Source organism: Dermatophagoides pteronyssinus, unplaced genomic scaffold (assembly GCF_027571235.1).
Source record: "Dermatophagoides pteronyssinus isolate colony J.1.1.1.1 unplaced genomic scaffold, Derpt_VIB-CSIC_2022.12 sq0036, whole genome shotgun sequence".
In the NCBI taxonomy this organism is placed as follows: Eukaryota; Metazoa; Arthropoda; class Arachnida; order Sarcoptiformes; family Pyroglyphidae; genus Dermatophagoides; species Dermatophagoides pteronyssinus.
In genome coordinates this window covers 19295-44863 of record NW_027461560.1, presented here as the reverse complement: position 1 = coordinate 44863, position 25569 = coordinate 19295, and the positions used below count along the sequence as shown (strand labels likewise).

General features: G+C 28.2%; 5 protein-coding genes across 5 annotated transcripts; 3 read left to right on the top strand and 2 right to left on the bottom strand.

The window, feature by feature from the left end:
• Positions 1-494: 494 nt before the first annotated feature.
• On the bottom strand, positions 495-7688 carry LOC113798164 (long-chain-fatty-acid--CoA ligase 4-like). The gene is made up of 6 exons (XM_075823788.1): positions 6735-7688; positions 3267-3681; positions 2900-3184; positions 2370-2840; positions 1555-2309; positions 495-1488 (listed from the first exon to the last, which is right to left on the bottom strand). Exons 1-6 carry the CDS (start codon positions 7659-7661, stop codon positions 997-999), a joined length of 3345 nt encoding a protein of 1114 aa, XP_075679903.1. The 5' UTR covers positions 7662-7688; the 3' UTR covers positions 495-996.
• Positions 7689-7721: 33 nt separating this feature from the next.
• On the bottom strand, positions 7722-14978 carry LOC142646000 (acyl-CoA desaturase-like). The gene is given in 7 exon segments (XM_075823789.1): positions 7722-7764; positions 9989-11393; positions 11395-11600; positions 11955-12251; positions 13184-13368; positions 13437-13913; positions 13976-14978. Coding segments are annotated over 5 exon segments (1233 nt in total). The 5' UTR covers positions 13883-13913; positions 13976-14978; the 3' UTR covers positions 7722-7764; positions 9989-11294.
• A 2029-nt stretch (positions 14979-17007) lies between these two features.
• On the top strand, positions 17008-20593 carry LOC113798154 (uncharacterized). Its single transcript, XM_027348641.2, is given in 7 exon segments — positions 17008-17255; positions 17340-17899; positions 17902-18737; positions 18830-19052; positions 19054-19303; positions 19614-19734; positions 19813-20593. Coding segments are annotated over 7 exon segments (2619 nt in total). The 5' UTR covers positions 17008-17215; the 3' UTR covers positions 20402-20593.
• A 397-nt stretch (positions 20594-20990) lies between these two features.
• LOC113798155 (uncharacterized) lies at positions 20991-23384 on the top strand. Its single transcript, XM_027348643.2, has 2 exons — positions 20991-21905; positions 21980-23384. Exons 1-2 carry the CDS (start codon positions 21779-21781, stop codon positions 23266-23268), a joined length of 1416 nt encoding a protein of 471 aa, XP_027204444.2. The 5' UTR covers positions 20991-21778; the 3' UTR covers positions 23269-23384.
• Positions 23385-23978: 594 nt separating this feature from the next.
• On the top strand, positions 23979-25527 carry LOC113798166 (glycine receptor subunit alpha-2-like). The gene is made up of 2 exons (XM_027348656.2): positions 23979-24539; positions 24620-25527. The coding sequence occupies exons 1-2, from the start codon at positions 24073-24075 to the stop codon at positions 25494-25496; spliced, it is 1344 nt and encodes a 447-aa protein (XP_027204457.2). The 5' UTR covers positions 23979-24072; the 3' UTR covers positions 25497-25527.
• Positions 25528-25569: the final 42 nt, after the last annotated feature.

Sequence of the window (25569 nt, the reverse complement as noted above, 5' to 3'; positions counted from 1 at the left end):
ATTGAAAGGCAGGATTCATTATCAAAAAAACGGAAGGCGTTTCTTTTTTTCCATTTGGTTTCTTTTTGATCAATAAGATCGAAATTGAGAGAAACTTTTCGTTTTGATTTTGATGGAAGAGAAAAAATACTGACCATTGTGTATATTACCCATTATTTACATTGTTTTATTTCCATTTCCAAATTTATTGCTCTGTTTTTCTCTCTAACACTCCATCTCTCTCTTGTTTTTTTAATGGAATTGAGAATTTTTTTTTTGAAAAACAACATATTCAGAACAAATAGCCAAAAACTGAAACAAAACCAGAAACTGAGAAAAAAAAAGGAAAATTGAAATGAAATTTCATGGCCATTCCCATTCTATGATTTCAATGTTTCAAACGACATTTTTATTTGTTGCACAAAAAAAAACTTTACCATTTTTTTTTGTTGTTGGTTGGTTATGACGTAATCATAACTAGAATTATTAGTTTGAATATTTTTTTCTATGACAAATTTTAAGAAAAAAAAAGTCATTTATTTCAATATATATTTATTTAGAATGAAAAAATGTAATTTGTTTGGCTGAATGAATGAAATTATTAATTATCAATTAGTAATCAATCGATAGAACAAAAAAAAATAATCACAGTAATTCCACTTCATCATCCATTTCAAAATATAATGATAAAATCAAAAGATGAAAAATTCTTTCATTCAATGTTTTATCAATTATAATATAAAAAAATACTATGGATGATTATTTGGTGAAATGATGATTGATATTCGATTGATAAAACGATTGATATTGTCAGGATGATGATAATAATAGTAATAATTAATATATAAAAAACAAATATAAAAATCTAAATAATAATCGATTTACGAAATTATTGAACAAAATATTCGATATTAAATTTTTTTTCGTCAAATCACGAATGAATGGCAATGATATGAATGATGATAATGATGAACATTTTTTTTGAAAATGATTTCCATTTTCCAAGATAAATGTAAATCATGCTGTATGATTTTTTGATCCATTCGTCACTGTTGTTGTACGTTTAGCTCCACCACCATTGGCCGTCGTATTATTATTCTGATCATATCCATTCGATGTTATAATATTAAATTTTTTTGCATTATATAAATCATATAGTTGTTGTTTATACATTTGTTCGACAATACGACGTTTTAATTTTAATGCTGCTGTCAATATTCCGTTATCGGGTGACCATACCTCTGGTACTAATCGAACACGACTTGGTATTTCTTTTTTACCCAATGATAATTGTTTTGCCGTTTTGATTACTTCATTAAATGTGATTTGTTGTATTTGTGGATCATTACATTGTTCTTCAATTGAAAGATGATTTTTACCAATAGATTGTGCTAATTGTTCCAATGCTTTACGATTAGGACTGATTAAAGCGACAATATCATTGGAAAATGTACCACCATATACGCATACATTGTCTACTAATTGACAAAATTTTAATGCAGCTTCGACCTGTTGAAAATTTTAATTAAAATTAAAATCAATGGATTATAAACTTTTAATTTTTCTCAAATTTACCTTTCCAAGTGAAATATATTCACCATTCTGTAATTTGATGAGATCTTTACAACGATCAATAATTTTGATCGTACCATTTGAATATAATTCACCAACATCACCAGTTTGAAACCATCGTATACCATTTTCATCAGTGATAAAAACATCGTCTGTTTGTTCGGGTCTTTTAAAATAATTAATGGCAACAAGATCACCACCGATAAGGATTTCACCACGTGGATTTGGTTTATCTTTAACCGAATAACCACCGTCCGGCCAATCACGAAGACGAAAATAAACTTGTCCAAGTGGAGCACCAACACGGCCATATTCGAGATCATCAAAATCCATACAAAGAACAGCACCAGTTGTTTCAGTGGCGCCATAACCTTGAATCAATGTTACATCTAAAGCCGATTTTATCGTTGCTTGTGTGTTCGAATTCAATGGTGCACCACCACAAATGACAAAATGTAGATTACTTCCAAGTTGTTCACGTACTTTTGAACATAACAATTTACTAACAATATCACAACGATAACCTAATCGTGTCCACATTGATTTATAATTCATTAAAAATTGAAATACTGGTTGTGAAACCGGTGTTCTTGAACGAAGTTTTTCGTTTACTTCTTTGATAATACGATCCAAAACTAATGGTACGGTAGTCATTACGGTAGGTCTTAGCAATTTTATGTCAGGTTTTTGACCACGTGCTAAGCCCGGTGCAGAATCGGTCAATGTGAATGGTGATGCATAACCAAGTCGAACGCCGCCTAAAACAAGAAATTAGATATTTTTTTAAAATGAAATCTTTCAAAATTTCATCAACTTACCAAAACAGAAAAATAATTCAAGTGTAAGTTCAAGAACATGTGCCATTGGTAGATATGAAACATAGGTATGAAATGGTGCTTCATGCATAATATGACGGACTAGCACAAATAATGCACGTATTGAACCCAAGAATTGACGTTGAGTCATTGTAGCAGCTTTTGGTTGACCAGTCGTACCAGATGTATACATCATAAGCATTGGTTCATCAATATTTGCAGATGGATATGGTTGTTGACGATTTTCTTTAATTATTTGTTTACCCATTGTTTCAATATCGCTTAAGGCAAATATTTTAATCGATTCTTCAACATCAATATCCGGTTTATGTAGACCATCCATATAAACGATCTTGTTTACGCAATGTTTTTTTGTATGGTTAAGAGCCGATTTTAGCAATGGAATACATTCCAAAGATGTAATCACAGTTTCCACTTCGGTTTCTTCAATACCATGTGCTACACCGTCGACACCTGTTGATTGAAAAACAAAATTAAAATTGAAATTTTTAAAAGAAAAAATTTTAAATTACCTAGATTAGAAAATACAGTGGCTAACGTAGCACCACATCGAATTAATGATTGAAAACAAATCATCCATTCGATACGTGTTTCCGATATGATCATCACACGGCTTGATTTATAAATTCCATTTGACATAAATCCTTGAGAAATATTATTTCTTATATCATCCAATTGTGAATATGTTAGCCATTTATAATCACTTAGATGATATTGTTTTAATTGTCGACCATCCATTCGTCTTTCTTGACCTTGTGAATCGAGTGCAATTTCTTCGGAAAGCACTTGACGATATCCTTTTTTTTTATTTCCCCAACGGACAAGAAAAAAAATAAATCAAACAAATCATTAAATACAAAATCAAATACAACAACTTACCAAGACATGGTTGATCTGATCCATGAAGATTAGTTAAATTTTCAATTATATCATTTACTGTTTTAAATGAATATAATGGATGATTATATTCACCACAATCATCACGAATATAGATTGGTGATAATGAAAGTTTATTAATTGATTGATTATTATTGTTAGAATCGGATTCAACTGATGTAATAGATTGTGAAGATGGATTATAAATTTTCACTCGATTACGTAAATTTAATTTTCGTTTTAACCATGGTTTTTGTAACAAATAATATATTGGTAATGTAATCCATGTATAAGTTTGTACGACCGATATAAATATTGCCATAAATATGGTTATTAATGAACGTCGTATAAATGATCCCATATTTATTTCTAATGTAAGAATTTTTTTCAAATTTTCAATAAATGTTTGAGCTAATGGCTAAGGTGTTAAGAATGACCATCGGTCGGATTGATTGATTGATTGTTGATTGATTATTATTTTCGTTGATTTATGATCCAAAATATATAAATTAAAACAAAATAAATAAGTTCTAAAAAAATGATCAAAATCAGCAAAAAATAAAAAAATAAATCACAAAAAAATATGGTTCAACAACAGCGAATTTGAATCGAAAATTTCAATCAATCAAACAAATGAATGAATGAATAAATTAAAAATGACTAAAAAACATCAACATTTTAAAACATATTTAAAAAGATGTGAATAGTGTGTGTGTGTTTATTAATTGTCAACTCAATGACGATGATAAAAAAATCATAAAGAATGAACAAGAAAAAGAAAAGAAAAAGAAAATCTTCTTCTTTTGTATTTAAACGAATGAATAAACGGAATGATTTTTTTTTGGTAGAAACTTTCTGTTTTCTTTTCAAACAAAAAATTTTTCCCTGTCTATCAATCTGATCATATTATTAATCTATTAATGATCAATAAAAGTAGTAGAAAAAAAAGCATCGTGTATATGGTTATGAATCGATCATTTGTCGCTGTTGTTGTTGTTATTGTTGTAATTGTTCATTTGTTTAATTGAAGGATGGTTTTGATTGATTGATTGATTGGATTGGATTATGATGATGGTGGTGGTGGTGATGATGAGGTACACGAATGGATTAGATCTGATGAACAGAGCATCAACAACAACAACTTATTATTGTCGTCATTGTTTCAAAAATATTAAAAAATATAAAAGATGGCTGATGCTTGGATATGTAGGTAGGGTATATCTTAATATTGGCAACTCGAATGGAAAAAAAATTCCCCGATTTTAATGTTTTTTCACTGTTTACAAGAAAATGTGTTGATATTCTGATTGTGGCTTGTGTTAATTGAAACACATGCATACACATACACACACACAATCGATGACCATAGTCAAATGATCATGATTGTGTGTGAGAATGTTGTCGAAAGTACAACATAGTGGTCCACATAATATAAATTCATGATTGGTAATATCATTTGATCGCTATCTTGTGGATGACACATTTTTTTTGTCATCACAAAGGTTTTTTTTCAAAAAAAAGGTTTATCCGCATGAAATGATAACTTTTTTACAAGCTTAGATCTTTTTTTTATGACATTGGTTCGTGCCTGAGGACCAAACACACAAGGAATTTGTTTGGACAACGACAACAAACATTACTGGATACCAAATATTTCTCTCTCTATATATAACATTGAATCGATAGGATATTTACAGGTATCAACATTATAATCTTTGATTGTTTTTTGTTTTCATGTTACCATTCGATCCTGATATAAAATTGTATAGTCAGAATTTGTTTAAATCAGACAAATTTTCTAAAATTATTCAAACCTTTAATGTTATTATAGAATTATATATTCGAGATCATTGTTAGCCGTGGCTAGGATTGCTATTTAGGCGATATAAATATTTTCTAATGGGTATTTTTTCAGTAAAATTTTTTTCAAATTTAAAATTAAACCAAAAAGCTTATTAGAGGAAAAAAATGATGAGCAAAGTAAATGAAATCAGCTAATCAAACATCATTATAATTGAAATTTTATGATAATTTTCGACTAACACTTTTTTTCTGGACAATTTCATTTTCACACAGTGTTTTTTTTCTTGACCATCTTTCCTTATATCTAATTAAATAAACTAAACTAATTAAAAAATATTCTTTACGGTTCCATATTGCATATGTGTGGGTGAAAAAAAAGAAAAGAAAACAAACGATAAAAGAGGAAGTTAAATCAATTTTTTGATTACTTGTTTATAAATGAAAAAAAAGTTTTGGTAGTAAAATTTGTTTTTGGGGTTTATCAACAAATCGATAATAATAAAAATTTGAAAATAAAATTTGACGGAAACAAAAATTGATAATTTTACAACAAAAAAAAACTGTAAATAGGTTGCCTGATTATCATACGCGTATTCAATTCTTTACTGAGAAAATGAAGAAAAAAAAAGATGAAAACTTAACCGCAACCAGATTCATTGTACATTTACAAGATGCTCATGATTTGTTTTGTTTTTTGTTGAGGGGAAACGGAAAAAACCAGAAATAAAATAAATGAATGAAAAACCTGTACAACAAATGAACGAACAAAAAAAATAATCATGGAGTATGTAACGAGTACGGTTAGTCCTTGACATTCGTAAATAAGATTTTTTAAAAAAAAGATCGACCCAGATATCTCTTGGTAATTGGATTTTTCTTGACTTTTTTTTTGTTTTAAAAAATCAATGTTGATGATTTAAACAACAATCACAATCTTTCATTTAAAAAAGAAAATCATCGATACTAGGAGAGGGGGGAAAAGAACAAAAATCAAATCAATCAGAAAATTCATGGCAACAATATAATATCCTTGAAATTAGATGATAGATGATGAAAGAAGCAAATAAATAAATAAAAAATCTCACACCTTCTCACTGTCAAGAATATAAAAAAAAATCGTCATATGATCGGATAACATTAGTGAAATTTTAAACAAAACAAATTGAAGAAAAACAAAAACAAACAAACAATCAATATACGAAAAACAAAACCACAATGGCGGTCATGATCATTTGTTTTGTTGATATGTGCAACCAAACAAAACAAAAAGATTGAAGATTGTGTGTCAGGCACCTGTTTATTTTATCACCAAAATAAAATGATGAAAAATTTCAAGATAAACAGATAACCAATTTTGGTAATCAGAAATAATAATAGTGAAAAATCATCAATTCTATTTGGTTTTGGCTTATTTGGAATCTTATCTTTTAATTTTAATTGATTTTTTTCCTTGAATAAAATAAAGATTCAAGTGGGAATTTTCCAATTTTTTTTTTTTTGTCGTTTTTTGGAAATCAACAACATTCAAGTGTAAAAAATCAATCAAATCTAAATTGAAATTCAAGTGAAATCTAAATTCAAACATTCAATGATTTTGATTGAAATATTTTCTTTTGAAATTTCAATTTAGAAATATAATTTTAAAAAAAACGATTACACTACACTTACCTCTGATTCATGAATTAATGGCTGTTGATTTTGATTATCCAAATCCATTATATTAATATTATCATTATCGTTGTTAATAACGGACATATTTTGTTGTAATGAAGAAATTCTATTCTTTACAAATTCTGATGTTAAACATTTTTTATCATTATTATTATTATTAATATCATTGGAAGACAAAATATTCATCGATTTTGATATATCATCTGTAGATGATTTCAATGTCGAAATTGTTGATGGAACATTCGAAGACATAATTTCACATTCTTCATATGAACGAATAGCACCAATATTACGTCGTCTGATGGCCAATTTATGATCGATTGTTAAAAACATTGAACGTTTTTCTTGTTGTTGTTGTTGTTGTTGTAGCTGTTGATGAGACTGATGTTTTTCATTATTATTATTGTTGTTATTATTATTCATTGTTGTTATCTTATTTGAATCAGATGATATTGGTTCCGGTATTGATGTCGTAACCATTGTTGTTAATGGTCTATTCGACAGTTCATTTGTATTCAATTGTTGTTTCTGTGAATGTTGTTTTTGTTTGTCGTTTGTTTTCTGTACTGAATTCATTGCTGTTGTTGTTGTTGATTCTATTTCAATATCAGGTTGTTTGCGTAATTTTTCTACAACGTCATCATCATTTTTCATAATAATATTGTTCAATTCATATGTTTGTTGTTGTTGTACATTATTATCCATTAATGTAAATGTTGAATTAAGACCGACATTAGTATCGGAAATGATTTTTTTGTTGTTAAAATGTTGATGTTCTAAATTATTATTATCACTATCACCACTACTGTAACAATTACTATTACTACTATCAATCAAATGGTTAACATTCGGAAATGATGTCGATGTCAATGTTGATGATATAATATTATTATCGATATTTAGATGACCATTTTCTTTATTCATTATTATCACTTTTGTCGGTTTTATTATGTATTATTGAAAGATACAATTATTATGTATTTGATTGAGGCTTCTTTTTTTCATCAAATTTTTCCAAATGATAAACCTAATAAATTGAAAGAATAATAGAAAAAATCATTAATATGAAATTAATGGAAAAGCAAAGAAAAGTGAAAAGACAGAAACTTTAAACATTATACAATGATCGATGGAAAAAAGAAGGAAAAATAAAAAAGAAAGATAAACTTGCGTTTTTACATCATCAAAATTCATGATTACATCAATATAAGCGAAAATATCATGTGATGTCAAGATTAAAAGCGTTAGTTATTTTATAAAGACAAAATTACAACAACAACAACAACAAATTGTTCATGTCGATTTACAATATTTTTTCTACCTTTTTCAATATTTAGCCGCAAGGTAAGTTTTTTGAAAAAAGGGTTCTTTATTATTTTTACCAAGAAAAACCAGATTTTTCTAATTATCATTTGGTACTAATGATGATTCGAAATATAAAAAAAAACTAAAATTACCTGAATAAATTCAATATATATCAATGTGTACTTTTTTTATTTTTCAAGTACACACTGCAGTGATTAGTGGAAAAATTTTATCAATTTTTTCAATTCAAATTCAACAAAACAAACTATTATGACGTAAACGACGATCGTTGTTGTTGTGGATGACGTCTTTTTATCTGGAATCGCAGTGAACGGAATTACTTTAGAAATAGAAAAAAAACAAACTTAAATTCCTGTTTTATTTCAGGAAGAAAACAGGGGAAACACAAAATTTTTGTTTTCACAAATGAAATGGATTGAAACAGAATTCAACTCTTAAATAGTAGGTTTTTGGAACAGAAAAACACATAAATTGTTTTTTTTTTGCGAAATACAACACTGATCACGTGAATGTAGTGGAAAAGATCACCAAATCATCATCAAAAAATCAAGAATAAAAAAGACCATTTTGATTGATTAATTTATAGCCGAAAAAAAATCAGAAATTAAAAAAAAACAAACAGACAGACAGTCAGACAAACAAACAAACCCATCATCATCAAACGGTTTCGTGATTAGGAATAATTTCAAGCCAAAAAAACGATAAGAAAAATGGCGATAAACATGAAGAAAATGAATAAATTTGTTTTTTATTTATTTACTGCTGTCAATGACAATGGCCATATCACCATTATCATCCCAAAATTGATTGTCATTGAGCTGAGCTGATCATCAACGACAACAACATTATCAACGGTTTCGCGTGTGTATTCACATCATCATCATCATCATCATATATTGACATTTGGCTATATTTGCTGAATAAATCATAATTGTTGATGATTTTAATGATCAAGTGGATCAACAACAACAACAACAACAACATTTGAATGAATCACTGAATACCTCTTGTGATGTTTCAACAAAATATCTTGTTCTTGATTCTTTCTCTCACTCTCCCTTCCTTCTCTATCGTTCATCATACTTACACTATACGCTAAAACGTTTCAAAAAAAGGAAAGAAAATTCAGTTATCGTTTCTCACCGTTTTATCTTTTTATTTTTTAAAATGCCAAAAGCAAATGGCAATGGGCTTTATATGTTTTGTTTTTTTTGTTTTATTTTCCATTTCAATCACTTAAATATCATAGTGCTTGGCTGTGTGATTATAAGTAGATATTTTGAAAATTTTCATCTTTTAACATTTTACCTTTTAAAATTCAGTATTTTTATCAGGTGTGGCCTATAATCAAAACTGTTTTTGAAGGAAAAAAACCCGAAAAATTCTAGAATCAGTGATGAAAAAAAGTATTGAAATGATATAACCCATCGATTTATCAATCAAAAATCGTTACAATGTTATAACGATGATGATAATGCTTCAAAGCTTAAAAATGCTTCAAGGTTTATCGATTTTCCTTAAGAATCAAACAACAACAACAACAACAGAAAAAACATTAAGAATTTCAATAAAAATTAACATTTTTTCGAATCAACGAATTGCTGTTATTTTCGATTATAAGTTTTGTACAAACAAAAATAAATTTGCCAACATCCATAAATTCAAATCATTAATCAATCAATTGTCAATGAGAAAAAAACAAAAACCAAAACAAAAAAATGCTTGATCACATAGAATCTATATCCATACATTAAAAATACAAGGTTGAAATTTTCCCCTTCAAGAAAAATCGCATTCGATAGATTCAGAATCGAATCGATAAAATCAATATATTTAAGAAGAAAACGGAAAACATCAGGAGGGAAATGTTTCAAATAAAGGTAAAGAAAGAAAGGTAAAGAAAAACATTATTTTGGATAACTTACCTTGGCGTTGTTGCTGTTGTTGTTGCGTATGCATACAACAATCTATGTCATCAAATAATGATGATGACGATGGAAAATATCAAATATTTACCGACCGAAATGATGATGACCGCGATTTAAACAACAACAACAAAACAATCAAAATTCCATTCTATTTTGTTTCAAATTCAATGTTTATAAATAGTATAATATTTGAATTTGGTCAAATAATGAAATGAAATGAAAACACTTTAAAACCGATAAAAACTACAATCAAAAATCAATTTGCAGATGATGATAATGATGATGATGATGATGAAAAAACTGTACTTTTTATTTCATTTTTTCAATATACTTTTCATTCTCCTTGAATCATAATCATTAGATTTTAATTCATCAAATGAATCTGGTTGTTTTTTTTTTTGTTTTGTTCAGCTACAATACCGGTGATTTGCTAAAACATTCGATTTTTTTTTGATTTCGAATGCTAACATGTCGCATGCACAGATGACGTATACGAAAAAAATAAACAGCCAGAGAAAAAGAGTTGAAAATTCTTTCGTTATCATCATCCTTCGCAAAGATGAATAAAATTATTCCATTTTTTTCTTCTTCTGCTGTTTTAATCATTTCATTTCGATGTCATCATCATCATCATCATCAACAACAACACAGGTATCGGTAGAGATGAAGAAATGAAACAAAACCAATTGATTGTTTTGCTTTGTTCATTTCATTTCATTTCATTTGTTTATTAGAATTTTTCCGCACTATCATCATTTATAAACAAAACACACAAACACACAAACACACAAATCATTTTTATTCAATTCATTTCATTGAAAATCACAAGAAAAGAAAAGACAAAAACTGTTATTTGATTATTGAAAAGAGTGAGAGAAAGACAAAAATACCAAAACAAATTTGAAACAACAAAACAAAAAAAACGGAAACAAAAATATATTCGAATCAAAAGTACTGCCATCTATCGATGGTTATTGACAATATTTATGGAAAATTGACAAAACACACGTGTTTTATTGATTTAAAAATGTAACAAAAAACTTTTTCAGAAAAAAAGGGTTGGAACACAATTCAAAATTCAAAAAAATCCACTTTTAATAGGTGAATGAGCAATGAAATGATTGAAAAAACTTGAACAAAATAATGAATTTGACAGCAGTTCTGTTGAACCAGAAAACAAAAAATTGTTAAATTTGTTGGCAAATTGACATTTCGAAACACAAAAAAAAGAGATTTGATTAAAAATTGTAAAATTGATAATTTGATAATTGATAAGTTGTTGTGGCTGTTGCTAATTGTGATTTCAATTGAACAAATATTGATAAATTTCTCGCAGCATTAATGTTAAAATTAAATTTGATGTTACAATAAATATACCCATTAACCAATCGAATAAACTTTTGTCGTCGTAATTGTAGATTTTCTGTACCATCACCTGTACGAAATTTTCTTGCTATAATCATTTCATTTGATGGTTTTTTTAGATCATATGCCCAACCACAACGTTCAAATAAATCAATAATCAATGTTGTTAAATTAAAATTATAATAACAACCATACTCGCTTGCTGAATAATCCCATGGAAACGTATGATGATAATTATGATAGCCTAGAATGTTTGTTGTTGTTGTTGTTTGTCAAATATAAATCAAAAAAGTAAAAAAAAATAAATAAAATGAAATCAGAGTTACATTGTCAATTACAGTTAAGTTAGATAATCATATTATATTTGTGTCTGTGTTTGTTGACTGGTAATAATTATCTGGTAACCAGATATATTATATTTGATAAATCTGGTTGCCAGATTACATACAGATATTAATACAATGTTAAAGATTTGATTTCATCATATAATTACTTTGTTAAGACTAAACATTGACTGATTAACAAGTGTTTAAAACACACTTAAATCTAATAATTTGATTTTGAAAAAATTGTTAAAAATAATCAATAATCAATTTACCTTCACCAAATGTTAGATAAACAACTGAATCATTTTCTTTTGGTTGAATATTTTTATCATATGGTCGATGTCCCCAAAGATGTGCAGCACTATTTACTAACCATGTACAATGTAATACATAAACATAACGAAAACAAACACAACCTAAAAATGAATGCCATAATGTTTCATTAAAACAATAATATGGTATTAATGTTGGTATAATTCCCCAGCAAACAATAACCAATGGTATATAGAAACGACGTTGAAAACGTACAATTGGATCGGCCCATATATCCGATAGATCAATATTTTTACCTATTTTCATTATCATTTGGGAGAGGGAGAAAGAGAGAGTGAAACAAAAATCGATTGATTGATTGATTAGTTGCAGGAATTTTTTCCAAAATTAAAAAATTCAAAATTAAATCCAAAATGAAGAAAATGGCCTTGTGGTTGTCAACAACAACAACAACAACAACAAATTCAAATTTTGAATTTAAATAATCAAAATGCAAATTATCATCATCAATATTAACAGCAGGCCCTGTCATAATCATCATCATCACCATCAGTATTATGAAATGAATTTTTCATCAATTTAATCAATGAATGAAAGAAAATCACAAGTATTGACCATTTTCGATTTAAATAATAGGAAGGAAAATCAAAAAATACTTGAATCCACTTGTACAATCGTGATTGTAATCGTCATCGTCATCATCATCGTCATCGTCATAGTTTTTCATGTTTATCATCATCATCATCATCATCAAACAAAAGAACAATCAATCAAAAAAAGCTATGAAGAAATGGTCAAATAATATGTTGGTGGTGGTCATTCGAATCCAATCCACCACCATCAATTTCTGTTCTTTTTTGACTATGTCAGGGATCATATTTCGCCTTGCGCAAAAAAAGAAAAATCTATGTGAAAATATCTGACAGATTTTTGTTGTAAAAAAATGTCTAATAATAACCTATGGAAGCATCGTTGTTTGATTTATTCATTGTGTCAATGAATGAATAAATGAAACGGACAACAGTTAAAAAACAAAATGAAGAAAATCTGTTAAAATTCAAATCGATTTCAATTTGGGCTTAAAATCAGGTTGACACTTGAGGTAAACACAAACACAAACCGCACACACTTTTCTAAATTTGTTTTTTTGTTGGCCACTTAATTGCAGATTGATGATGATGATTATGATTGGCAGAACATTTTTTGCTGTTTTTGCTTCAATATTTACCTTTTATTTTAACATCATTTTGTTTTTTAACCAATAACCAACCCATATGTGCAAAGAAAAAACCACGTCTTGAATTATGTGGATCGGCATTTGTTTCCGAATATTTATGATGTACACGATGATCACGACACCATTCATAAATATCATTCTGTAAGGCTATTGTATTGGCAAATGCTAATATTAATCTATTTTGTACAAAAAAAAATTACAAATTATTAATTACAACAAATAGAAATACAAGCAAAATACAAACCTTAATGGCCATTTTGCTTTATATGAACGATGTGACCAAAGACGATGTGCACCAGCCGTTATACCAAATGATGATGAAAATAAACCCAATATAAATGTTATAAAACTTGTTTGCCATTTAATTTTTATATCGGTTACAAATAAAAACCAACCATAAATAGCTAATAAATGTAATATTGTTAATGCAATAACATTACGCCAAACAATATCATTCCATTGTACTGTTGATAATTTTTGTTCAATTTCATTGATTGTATTTGTTTCATCATCAAAATCATCATCAATCAATGATTCATTCAATATTCGATGATCATTATTATCATCATCATAATTTGTACGAAAATTATGTTCATTAACTTTTGTTAACGAATCATTTTTTCCCTTATTATCATCATCATCTTGTTGATGATTGACAATACGTTGTTTGGTCATACTATCAACGGCCATATTTTGTACGGATCGTTTCAATTCTTGCTGACTGAAAATTCATTTTAAAAAAATTGTTAAAGAAAATACAGACCAGACAAAAACACAACTTACCCCTGAAAAAATTTGGCGATAACCGTAATGATCAATGATCAATTTCAATGTGATTTTTATATATTCAGATCTTCAATGACCAATGTTAAAGGAAAAAGGAAAAAAATGTTATAATTTTAGTTTTTTCACACGGATCTTTTATTATTCAAAAATGTTGTCGATTCTGTTTGCATTTTATTTGGCCCGAAACTAAATTAATTTAACAAATTTTTTTGTCGTTATTTACAGTTCAACATTGCTGTTCGCTGTTGTTATTCATTTATTGAATCGGTTGAATGAATTTTTTCTTCAGTTTGGCTGTTTTTCTTCGCAAACATGTCTTGACTTTTTCAACTAATTTCATTTATGTAATAATTTCACACATTACATAATCATCATCATCATCGTCAATGTTGATTGTCATTCACCATTCATACACACACAATACACACACGCACAAAACGCACAATTTCACTGAAACATAACGGTTATATGTCCTCAATTTTGTTGTTCAAATGATAACGGTATTAATAACGGTTAGTTTTTGCTTGGTTTTCAATCATTATTTGCATACAAAAAAAAATCAAAATACCATTTTTTTTCGATTCGGTCGATTGTTCTGGTGGTTTGATGGTATTTTATATTTGGAAATCAATTTTTTCCTTTCTTCTTCTTCTTCTTCTTCTTCGTTAAATGTGGAACCATTTGGGAAAATCAAATGAAAGAGTCATATGGAGAAAAGATGGAAATTATTCGAGAAATACTTTGGAAAGGAGAGAAAAAGTTACAGAGAAAGATAAAGAGAAAATGAAAAGAGTAAGCATCCTTGTTGTCCGGACTGTTTGTTTGTTTGTTCTATCGTTTTTGTCGATCATCATGGTTTGTAATGGTAATTCTATGAATAAATAAATGAACAACGAAATATGACCATATTTGTGTTGTTTCAGGACAATAAATCGGACTATCTTTGGATGGATTTTTTTTTCTTGTTGTTGCTGGCCAGCAATAACCAAAAAGCAAAAAGAAAAATAGAAAAATCTTAAGGAAGCGAAATAGAGTCAAAAAATGTGCATTTTTTTTTCTTCATTCGTACGACTTTAGGGAAATTTAAACGTAAATAAGCTTCTTATCTATATTGTCTTTTTATGGAAAAAGGTTTTTCTTTTCTTTTCTTTCTTTTCTTTGGCTATGAAAGTTTTCTCCAGTTTTATCTAACTATTGTTTGTTGTTTGTTGTTATTGTCGAACAACGACAACAACAACAGCGAAGAAAATATCAAATTTGATTTTTTTAGTATAAAAAAAGAAAGATTTTTGTTGATCGGTATCCACCATCATGCAATGATGATTTTGATCATTTTGATTCTAATCGAAGTTAGTTGGTTAATTTGATTTGATGATAATCAAAATGATGATAATTTACAACAAACATAATGGACAAATAGACCATGAAAATCTTTTCTTTCTTCTCTTATTTTCATCAAAAATTGTGAATTCTGCAATTATTTTTTTTTGCAATCAATCAATCAATCATTTGATTTAGATGATGATTGATCATTATCATTATTATTGATGAATTCAATTGTGAAAGTGTGAAAATAGCAATGATTTAATTTAAAATGGAGAGAAATAAATCCTTGTAAACCTGTGACATTTCCAAACATGTGGATGAATCATTATCATTATCGAAATGAAAATTTGAAAATTTGAAGGATTTTCAAATCAAAGAGAACTACATCGCCATCTAGTATTTGGAAACCAAAACTAATTTGTTAATTTATCTAACCGGATGTTTTATTTGAAATGAAAAAAAGCGGGAAAATTTTTTTTTGAGAAAAATTTCGAGCAGAGTTTTTTCTGGGAATTTTCTCATCAATGCCAATCACATGACCTTAGTGATTCAATGAAGAAATTAAAAAAAGAAATAGCGTTGGTGGGTAAGTGAAATTACCTTCGAAAATAAATCATCAATGATCAAGTGCGAGGACAACAACAACAGCAATAATGACGACGATGATGATTAACACAACGATTAAAGTATATTTGTTTTATCAATGTTTGGATTGTTTTATTTTCAAAATGAAGCGGGTATATCCATTTCAAATCAAATCAATCAAATCAACCAGCCAAACCAACTACCCACGAATCGACCTTGTATATGAAATTTTTTGTATTTTCTCTCGAAGAAGAAAATCAATTTCAAAAATGTATTTTTTTGTTTCTTTTCAGAATTTCAAATTTCCATTTGTTTTTCCAAATCGAAATTTAAAAAATTGATTAAAAAATTTTACTTTATTCTTCTGTTGTTGTTTTATTTTTTAAAAAAAACTAAATCAAAATTTCAAGCTCAAGGTTACTCAAAAAAATATTGATAATATTTTTTTCAAATGATGATGATGATTGGTTAATCAGTTGAATGTGTGTGTGTGGGCGTATTGGAAATTATTTTTGAAAATTTGATTCTTGGGTTTTTTTTAAAAAAAAATTTTGTCGTCATTTTTGTTGTTGCTATTCTGATGACCATCAAGACGAGGACATTTTATTACGATGATTATGTTTAGGATGATGATGATGATAATAATCATCACGATGACAATTATAGTCTGCATTTCTTCCCAGTATCATTATCATCAATGAATGATGGCTCCAAGAATTTGCAAAGAGAGAGGGAGAGAGAAAAATTTCACTTGGTATTTCCGTCCCTCTTGTATCATTCGATTCTTCTTCTTTCTTTTTTGTTGTTGTTGTTCAACATTGACAATTTTTAAAAAACACCACCTTTCACATACAATTATTCACATAGAAATTGTTTTGTTTTCACCAATTCAATATCATCGCCGTTGTTGTTGTTCGCCCACGCTACACCTTTTTTTTTCTCATTTATTCTATCACTAAATGTTTGTTTGTTTGTTTGTCATCAATCTATATTGTGAATAATCATTATGAATGAATGAATGAATGAATGATGTACACTACACCTCATACCAACAAACATCCGATTCATTTTCACTTTCATTCATTCAGTCAGTGCTTAGTTTTAATCATTTTGGTATACATGTGTGTGTGTATGTGTGTGATTTGAAATTGCCAAATTCGGTGAAAAAGGAGAAAATACTAATTTTTTTGAAAACGTTTTTTCATTTGATAAATTCAATCGATTCTGATCGATAATCAGTAATTGAAATAAATCTTTTCAATAAAGGATTTTCATTTTGTTTTTTTTTGTTTCTCTCCTGTTTGGTTTTCCAATTGATTGAACACGATGATTTCAACAAGATCGGTAATTTTATTTTTTCTATTTGGTAAGTGTATTTTTCTTCTTTTAATTTGATTGTAAATAAAGTTGTTTTTTCACCCATATTAATTTAATTAATCAATCAATTTAGTGATATCATCATTAGATCAATCATTTAATGTGGAAATAGTTCCAAATTATAATCATCATCAATTTAATAATAAAAAACCATTACAATTTACACGTGTAAAAAGATGTCGTCCAGGTGGTATTGATTGTCGTATGTATCGTTTGATTGCACCAATTCAACGATCAAACAAACCATTACAAAGTGAATCAATAATACATGAAACATATGTATCACCACCGATTACATATGTATCATCATCATCATCACCATCAAATCATCGTTCACAATATTCATCTTATTCATCATCATCATCATCAGCATCATCTTCTTCGTCTTCATCTTCAAGTTCATCAAGGATAATTAGCCATTCACCAATACCACCAAGTCCATCGAAAATAATCGAAAGACGAGTGGAAAAATATCATCCACCACCACCATCACAAAGAATTGTACAGCAAAAAATCATTCAAGAACCAATTGTACAACAGAAAATTGTTCAAGAACCAATCGTACAACAGAAAATCGTTCAGGAACCAATCGTACAACAGAAAATCGTTCAAGAACCAATTGTACAGCAAAAATGTTCGAAACTTATGTACAACAGAAAATTGTTCAAGAACCAATTGTACAGCAAAAATTTGAACAACAAATAACACAGATAAAACAACCAATTGTACAACAAAAATTTGAACGTATCGTACAGAAACCCGTTGTACAACAAAAATTTGAAAGAATTATCGAAGAACATCATTATTTAAAAACACCACCACCACCAATCGTACATGTTGAAGAAATACATCAAATAATACAGAAACCAACTGTATCATTACGTATAACTGCATGTCCTGAAGGTCATTATCTATCATCAGATGGCACTCATTGTAAACATATTGATTGTGAAAGTGGATTTATATTCAGTGATTCTTTATTAAAATGTATTGATATTGATGAATGTACGGTTGAAACGGCTTGTCTTCGGGATGAACAATGTATCAATACATATGGATCATATGTTTGTAGAAAAATCTGTACACAAGCTGGTCATCGATTAAATGAACTACATAATACCTGTGAAGATATTAATGAATGTTTAGAAGGTTTACATAGTTGTGGACAACAACAACAATGTATTAATACACCTGGTTCATATCGTTGTGAATGTCCAAATGGTTTCCGTATTGATGGTCAACAATGTATTGATATTAATGAATGTCTAGAATCACATGATCATCTTTGTCCACATGATGTATCTACATGTGAAAATACACCCGGATCATATTATTGTAAATGTAAACGTGGTTTTGAAAAAGATCATAATGGTCGTTGTACTGATTATGATGAATGTCTTATTAATAATGGTGGTTGTTCACAACGTTGTATTAATAAATATGGTTCATATGAATGTCATTGTAAAGATGGGTAAGTGTTTATTTTTGTTTGGTGAATAGAAATTATTGATAACTGATTGATAACCCTTTAATTTGTAATGATTTTAATTTTTTTTTCTTCAGTTTCAAATTAAGTGCTGATGGTCATACTTGTGTTGATATTGATGAATGTAGTGAATATTCACAAACAGGAATCTGTTCACCACAAGTTTCCGTATGTGAAAATACAATCGGTTCATATCGTTGTCGTTGTCGTACTGGTTTTCGTGATCCAGATGGTACCGGTAAACATTGTACAGATGTTGATGAATGTTTAGAACAAACAAATCTTTGTGAACAAAAATGTCTTGAATACATTTGGTTCATATAAATGTCAATGTAATCGGGGTTATCGTCCAGTTGGACCACATCGTTGTGAAGATATTGATGAATGTCATGAAGGTGATTTTATTAATGATATTGCATTTAGTCGTTTCCGTCATGATGATAATGATGGTCATCCAAAATTATGTCAAGGTGGTTGTGAAAATTCAGCTGGTTCATATCGTTGTACATGTCCAAATGGTTATAATTTAGTACATAATCATCATTGTATTGGTAAGTAAATATTATTATTATAATCATCATTAAATAATTATAATTAAGTTAATACATGACATTGATAATTATCATCATCATCATCATCATCATTTCTTTGGCCAATGATAATTGACTTTTTACTTTCTTTACTTTTACTTTTTTCTTTGTTTTTTTTGTTGATTGTTGATTGACATGCATGCTATGTTTATGTCATTGTCATTCCTTTTTCAAAAAAAATGTGATGTTCACACCTGTCCTGTAATTGATTCCTGTAATTTTAAATTTTAAAATTTTCTTTTACCTTTCTTTCTTTCTTTCTTTATATTAGATATTAATGAATGTCAAGAATTTGGCTATTGTCGTGGTTCAAATCAATCATGTGTTAATATTGGTGGTAGTTTCCGTTGTGTTGATGATCGTTGTCCACCTGGTTATCATAAAGATGGAGTGTATGTTTGTTTGTTTGTTTGTTTTTTATTGTGGTTACCTTGTTACCTTCTTTTCTTTTTTTCCCCCACATAAATTAGACAATGTAAAATAAGTCAACGATTAAATTATGCTGAAATATGTGATGATCCAACTGAAGTTTGTTCAATTGATCGTATTATTTGTTATTCATATGCATATATTGCATTCCGTTCACGTATGATTAAACAACATGAACATATTGAACATCATCAACAACAACAGATTACAACAATAACAACAAAAGGTGATACAAAATCTGATATAAAAACTAATCGTTATCAATCGGCTGTTACTGTACAACGTTTACAACATCAACAACAACAACAACAACGTCCATCAACCGTAATTAATGGTCGTGGACATGAATTCTTTACATTTATCGTACCGGTTGAATTACCAATTATTGTTGATTTTAAATTACGTTTAGTATCGGTAAAATCACCACGACCAGGTGTACGTTCAGCTAATATTAATGATTTTGAAATGCGTCGTACAGCCGATAATGAAGTACGTTTAGCAATAATGTCATCATTGGAAGGACCACAGGATATTGAATTAGAAATTGAAGCTAAAATGTATAAAAATGGTTTACAAATTGGTAAAAATTTAGCCATTATAACAATATTCATTTCGGAATATGAATTTTAAAACAAAACAAAACAACCGAACAACCACAAAAAAATCTAATTTAATTTAACTCTTTTTTTTCAAGCATCCAAACCAAAAACCAAAAAAACAATTTTTTCTTTTAAAATAAAATTTCTTTCATAATTAAAATTGTAAAATCAGGTGCCAAAAACTGAATGAATGAATAAAGGTTTTTTCATTCTTTTTTACGAATTTTTTTTCTTCTAAAATTTGCTTTTCAACAACGTCATTGATCATATCATCACCATGAACAACAACAACAACAGCAGAAAAATCATTCGAACATTGTTTTTTTCCTCATTGAATTCACGAAAAAAAATCTTAAAATAAAAGTCTGGTGGCAATCGGATGATTTTTCTGTTTTTTTTTTCTGTTGTTGTTTTTGTTTTTTTGCTGACATAATTTTATAGAAAACGAAATACAACCTAGTAACGGTACATGAAACAAAATCAACATCATCAATGTCATCATTAAATAACATTATTCGAAGGATGATGATTCGAAGGTTAAGTTTTTTTGTGTTTTGTAATAGAATTGGAAACAAAACAAACAAACAAAAATGTCACAGTAAATCAAATCGAAAATAAAGAAAGGTTGATTTAACTCAAATTTGACGGGATTATCGCTTTTTTAAAAATAAATAAAAAAAATGATTACAACAACAAGTGTCAATCAAAATAAGATAAGAAATGTCAGTTTTTTCATCCATTAAAGTTGGTCTAAGATTTTTTCCATTTTCTTTTCGGCATCCAAGTGCAGTGCAGAAACACCGAAATCTTCTTTGATCATATGTTTTGGATGATATACCCACACCCATCGGTTACCACCACCACCACCACTACAGCAACAACCGAATTACCGCTACAACCGTTACAATTTAGAGAATAAAAGCATCAAAGTCATATTTCGAACAAAGAATCGACAACAAATGATAAACACACACACACATCATTCACCCACATCTACTTTTGTGAGTGAAATTGATATTCTGTGATTCTTGATTCTTGATTCTTGATGATGTTTTTCGACAATTCATTATTCAACTTTTCATTGTTAATGTGAATAATTTGATGATTATAAATTCAAAAATTTTTCATACAGATCGTATAGTCGTCATTAATATAATTATCAAAGTTTATCAACCATAAAAGTAATCAACAACAAAAATAAAGTTATTGTAAATAATGATATTATAATTAATGATAATATGGCCCATTTGATATGATGATGATGATGATAAATTTCTAGTTTTTTTCCACATTTGATTGACAAAACAAACAAATCAAATCAATCAATCATCGATTATCAGCATCAGAAAATTTTCTTCCTTCAATTTGATTTTGTTTTGTTTGAATGAATAAATCCAGATGAGAAAGAATGATGGAAAAAGCTGGTCATATTTGTTTAACAAAATCATTAGAATATGCATTTCAACGTACACAAACATTGACAACAGAATGTCCTGATTGTGGTTTACGTTTAATTATTCGTTATGATCATTTAGGTTTGTTTTTATGAATTTTTTTGGCACAAATTCGTAATTTTTAATTAATTTTTTGTCTAAATTTATAAATCTAGTTAATCGTGCATCATCATGGGGTGTAATTATTGGTTTAAGTGCATTGATTGGTTATCATTTAGGTGTTAATCGTGATCGTATCCTAAAATTAACCAGAAATTTATTAAAATTTTTCAATTTTCACAATGATAATGAATCCAGACGACAACAACAACAACAACAACTGTATGATAATATGAGAAAAATATTCCGTAAATATCATAAACCAACATCATTATCATCATCATCATCATCGACATCATCATTATTACCAACAACATCAAATGATTCAGCATTCGATACAATGACAATTAGTTCGGATTATGATGATTATCAGTTTACATATAACAAGTATTATGATGATTTATTTAACAACAATTACAATAATAATTACAATAATAATATTAATGATTCACCGAATATAATTGATAATAATCGTATTAATAATCGATTTTTTCAATCAAAAACTGTTGATAAAATTGATCAAGTTTTACATCAAATTGATGATATTAAAAAATCAATTGTTGAAATTGATGATGAACTTTATCATGTAACCGGTTCGAAATATGCAAATTTTAATCCAGATTTTTTAACATTATCCAATGTTGGTTGGTTTGATGATGATGATTCATTATCCGATAGTGAACCAATTTCATCTAATAAAATGACAAATCATATGTCAATGGATAGTCGAAGGAAAAAATCAATATATCGAAAACGTCGAAATTATTCTACGACGACAAAAGACGATTATTATTCAAATCATCAAATGATGACCACCTTTAAAGCAAATGATCAGAATCAACAACAACAAACACTAAACAATAATGTTGATGATTATGAATCACTGGAACTAGAACAACGACGTTTAAGTCGACAAAGTTTTATATCAACAAGCGAACAACTTGAATGGGATGAAATTGAATGTGAATTTTGTTTTCCAAATCAATCACCATCAACAACAACAGCAACGATTATTGATACGAATGATGAAACAATGGAAAATTCATTATTTATTGATGAAAAATCGATTCAAACTTCCAATTTATCATCAACAATAACAACACAACCAATAATAATGATGACCGATGAACAAAAATTACAAAATATGCAAGATTTATTGGAAGAAGCTAAACGTTTAGGTTTATTAAACAATATAATTGATGCATTTTTACAAAAAAATTCCAATGAATCAATTATAAATCAATCATCATCAACAACAACTATAACAACAAAAACATTACGAAAATTATCATCAAGTGATCAAGATGATGATTATGATGATGATGATATTGATGCTTATCAATAAAGATAATAACATCGAACGAATCAGAATTTGCTCAATTTTCATTGGAAATTTTGTTTTGTTTTTGATTCGATTTAAATTCGAATCAATTCGAAAGCAAAACATTTCATTTTGATCTCCTGTACATGATTTTATGGCTCAATAGTCTTCTTCTTTTTGTCCACCAGAACATTGTTTGTTTTTTATTTTTTTGTAGGTAAATTTTCACAGCAAATCAATCAATCAATATTATCTTCAATGTCAACGATTTCTAAATGATAAATTTAATCATGGAATCAGTGTTGATATTCTTTAATTAATAATAAAAGCAATGTAAAAAAATTACCTTTGATTATCATAATCACACAGGCAAAGTGATGATTGATTTGATTGAAAATTGATTGATTTTGTTCTCAATCTAATCAATCAATCAATACATCATCAATGCACTGAAATCTCAAGTGTTTTAACAGTAATTATTACCTATATTATTTTTCCTGTCGGCTTTTTCGTTTTAGTTTTATCGGATCGATTCTTTTGATGTTTTTTTTTTTGTTTTTGAATGAGAAAAAATAGGTGTGGAAAGATACTGGCGCCAATCATTAATTCAATAGCCAAACGTTTATCAACGGTTTGGTTTGGTTGGCTATGGGCAAGATGGCTTGTGTTTTATAAATATCGTCAGTTTATTTTGGACACACAAAACATTTTGATCAAAAATTTACTTGTGTGTGTGTGTGTATTGCCAATCTGGTTATGTTTGTTTGTTTGATTGATTCTCAATCCTAATTTTGATTTTGCTTTTTTGGTTTGTTTTTGGTTGAGAAAATGATGAATAAACTTTTACTATTATTCATCACCATTATCAATGTGATTGAAATGTTGAATGGTCAGATTAACAATGTTTATGATCGTCAATTATTTTGGAAAAAAACTGATCCTAAAAATTATGATTTTAGAATTCCACCCAAAACAGATCAAAACGAAATGGAAATTGGTCTGAAATTATTACATTTTGGTCCGGTTGATGAGAAAAAATCCCAATATACAGTTTTGATTCATGTTTATACAATATGGAATGATCAACGTCTTTCATTATCAAATCAAACAGCCGATAATTCAACTAATCAAAAATCATATTTAGATGTTGATTGGAGCGATATTGTTCGTATTTGGAGACCATCCATACATTTTTCAAATGCTGTACCATTTACAACGGATATTCTGAATGATAAATTACCCGGGCAAATTTCCGGTACAATACGCAGTGATGGTCGTGTTTCATTGATCAAAAAGTAATTACATTGAGTTTATTAGTTGTATTTTAATTTAATTAACGTTTTGTAAAATAATTTTTTTGTAAATTAAATTATAGAACAGAATTAACAGCAAGCTGTAAATTTAATATAAAATTTTATCCAATGGATAAACAACAATGTTCAATTGAAATTGAATCAAGTTCATTAACAACAAAAAATTTACAATTATTTTGGCTTGATAAACAACCAATCGATATACCGGATAATTTTAAATGGGCAAATTTTGATTTAAAAAATTTATCAACACATTCGGGACAAATAAATTATCATGATAATGGACCATTTAAACGTTTAGCAGCAACATTTGAATTACGTCGTCATATGACATATCATTTATTTAATGTTTATCTACCATCAACATTGTTTGTCATTAGTTCTTGGTCATCATTTTGGATACATATACCGGCTGCACCGGCACGTGTTGCATTAGTTTTAACAACAATGTTAACACATGTAACCAGTACAAAAGCAATACATGATCAAATTCCACGTACAAAATTTATTAGTTCATTAGATATTTGGATTATAATGTGTACAATGTTTATATTTGCTGCTATTATTGAATATTCAACGGCAAATTATTTCTATACAAAACCGGCACGTATACAGGATAAAGCTTTACAACGACGGCGACGACAATCGCAACAACCACAGCAACAACAAACGCATTCATCATTGGATATGAACAATAATAATCGCCCGGAATCATCGGCAAGTAATAAAAGTAATAAAAGTATGGCTTTATTCGGCTATTATTGGCATGATACATGGACAAAAATATTACCACCATTTAAAAATGATGAAAATTTTAATGCAAAAAAAGTTGCACTTGAAATTGATCGTCGTTCACGTTATATATTTCCAATTACATTTTTAATATTTAATATTTTTTATTGGACAATATTGGCTATTTATTCGGATCAAATTGAATAAAAATAAATATGATTATGGTTGTAAATTGAAATTTCCAATCCAAAAATTCAATGATCTTGATTCATCATTTTTT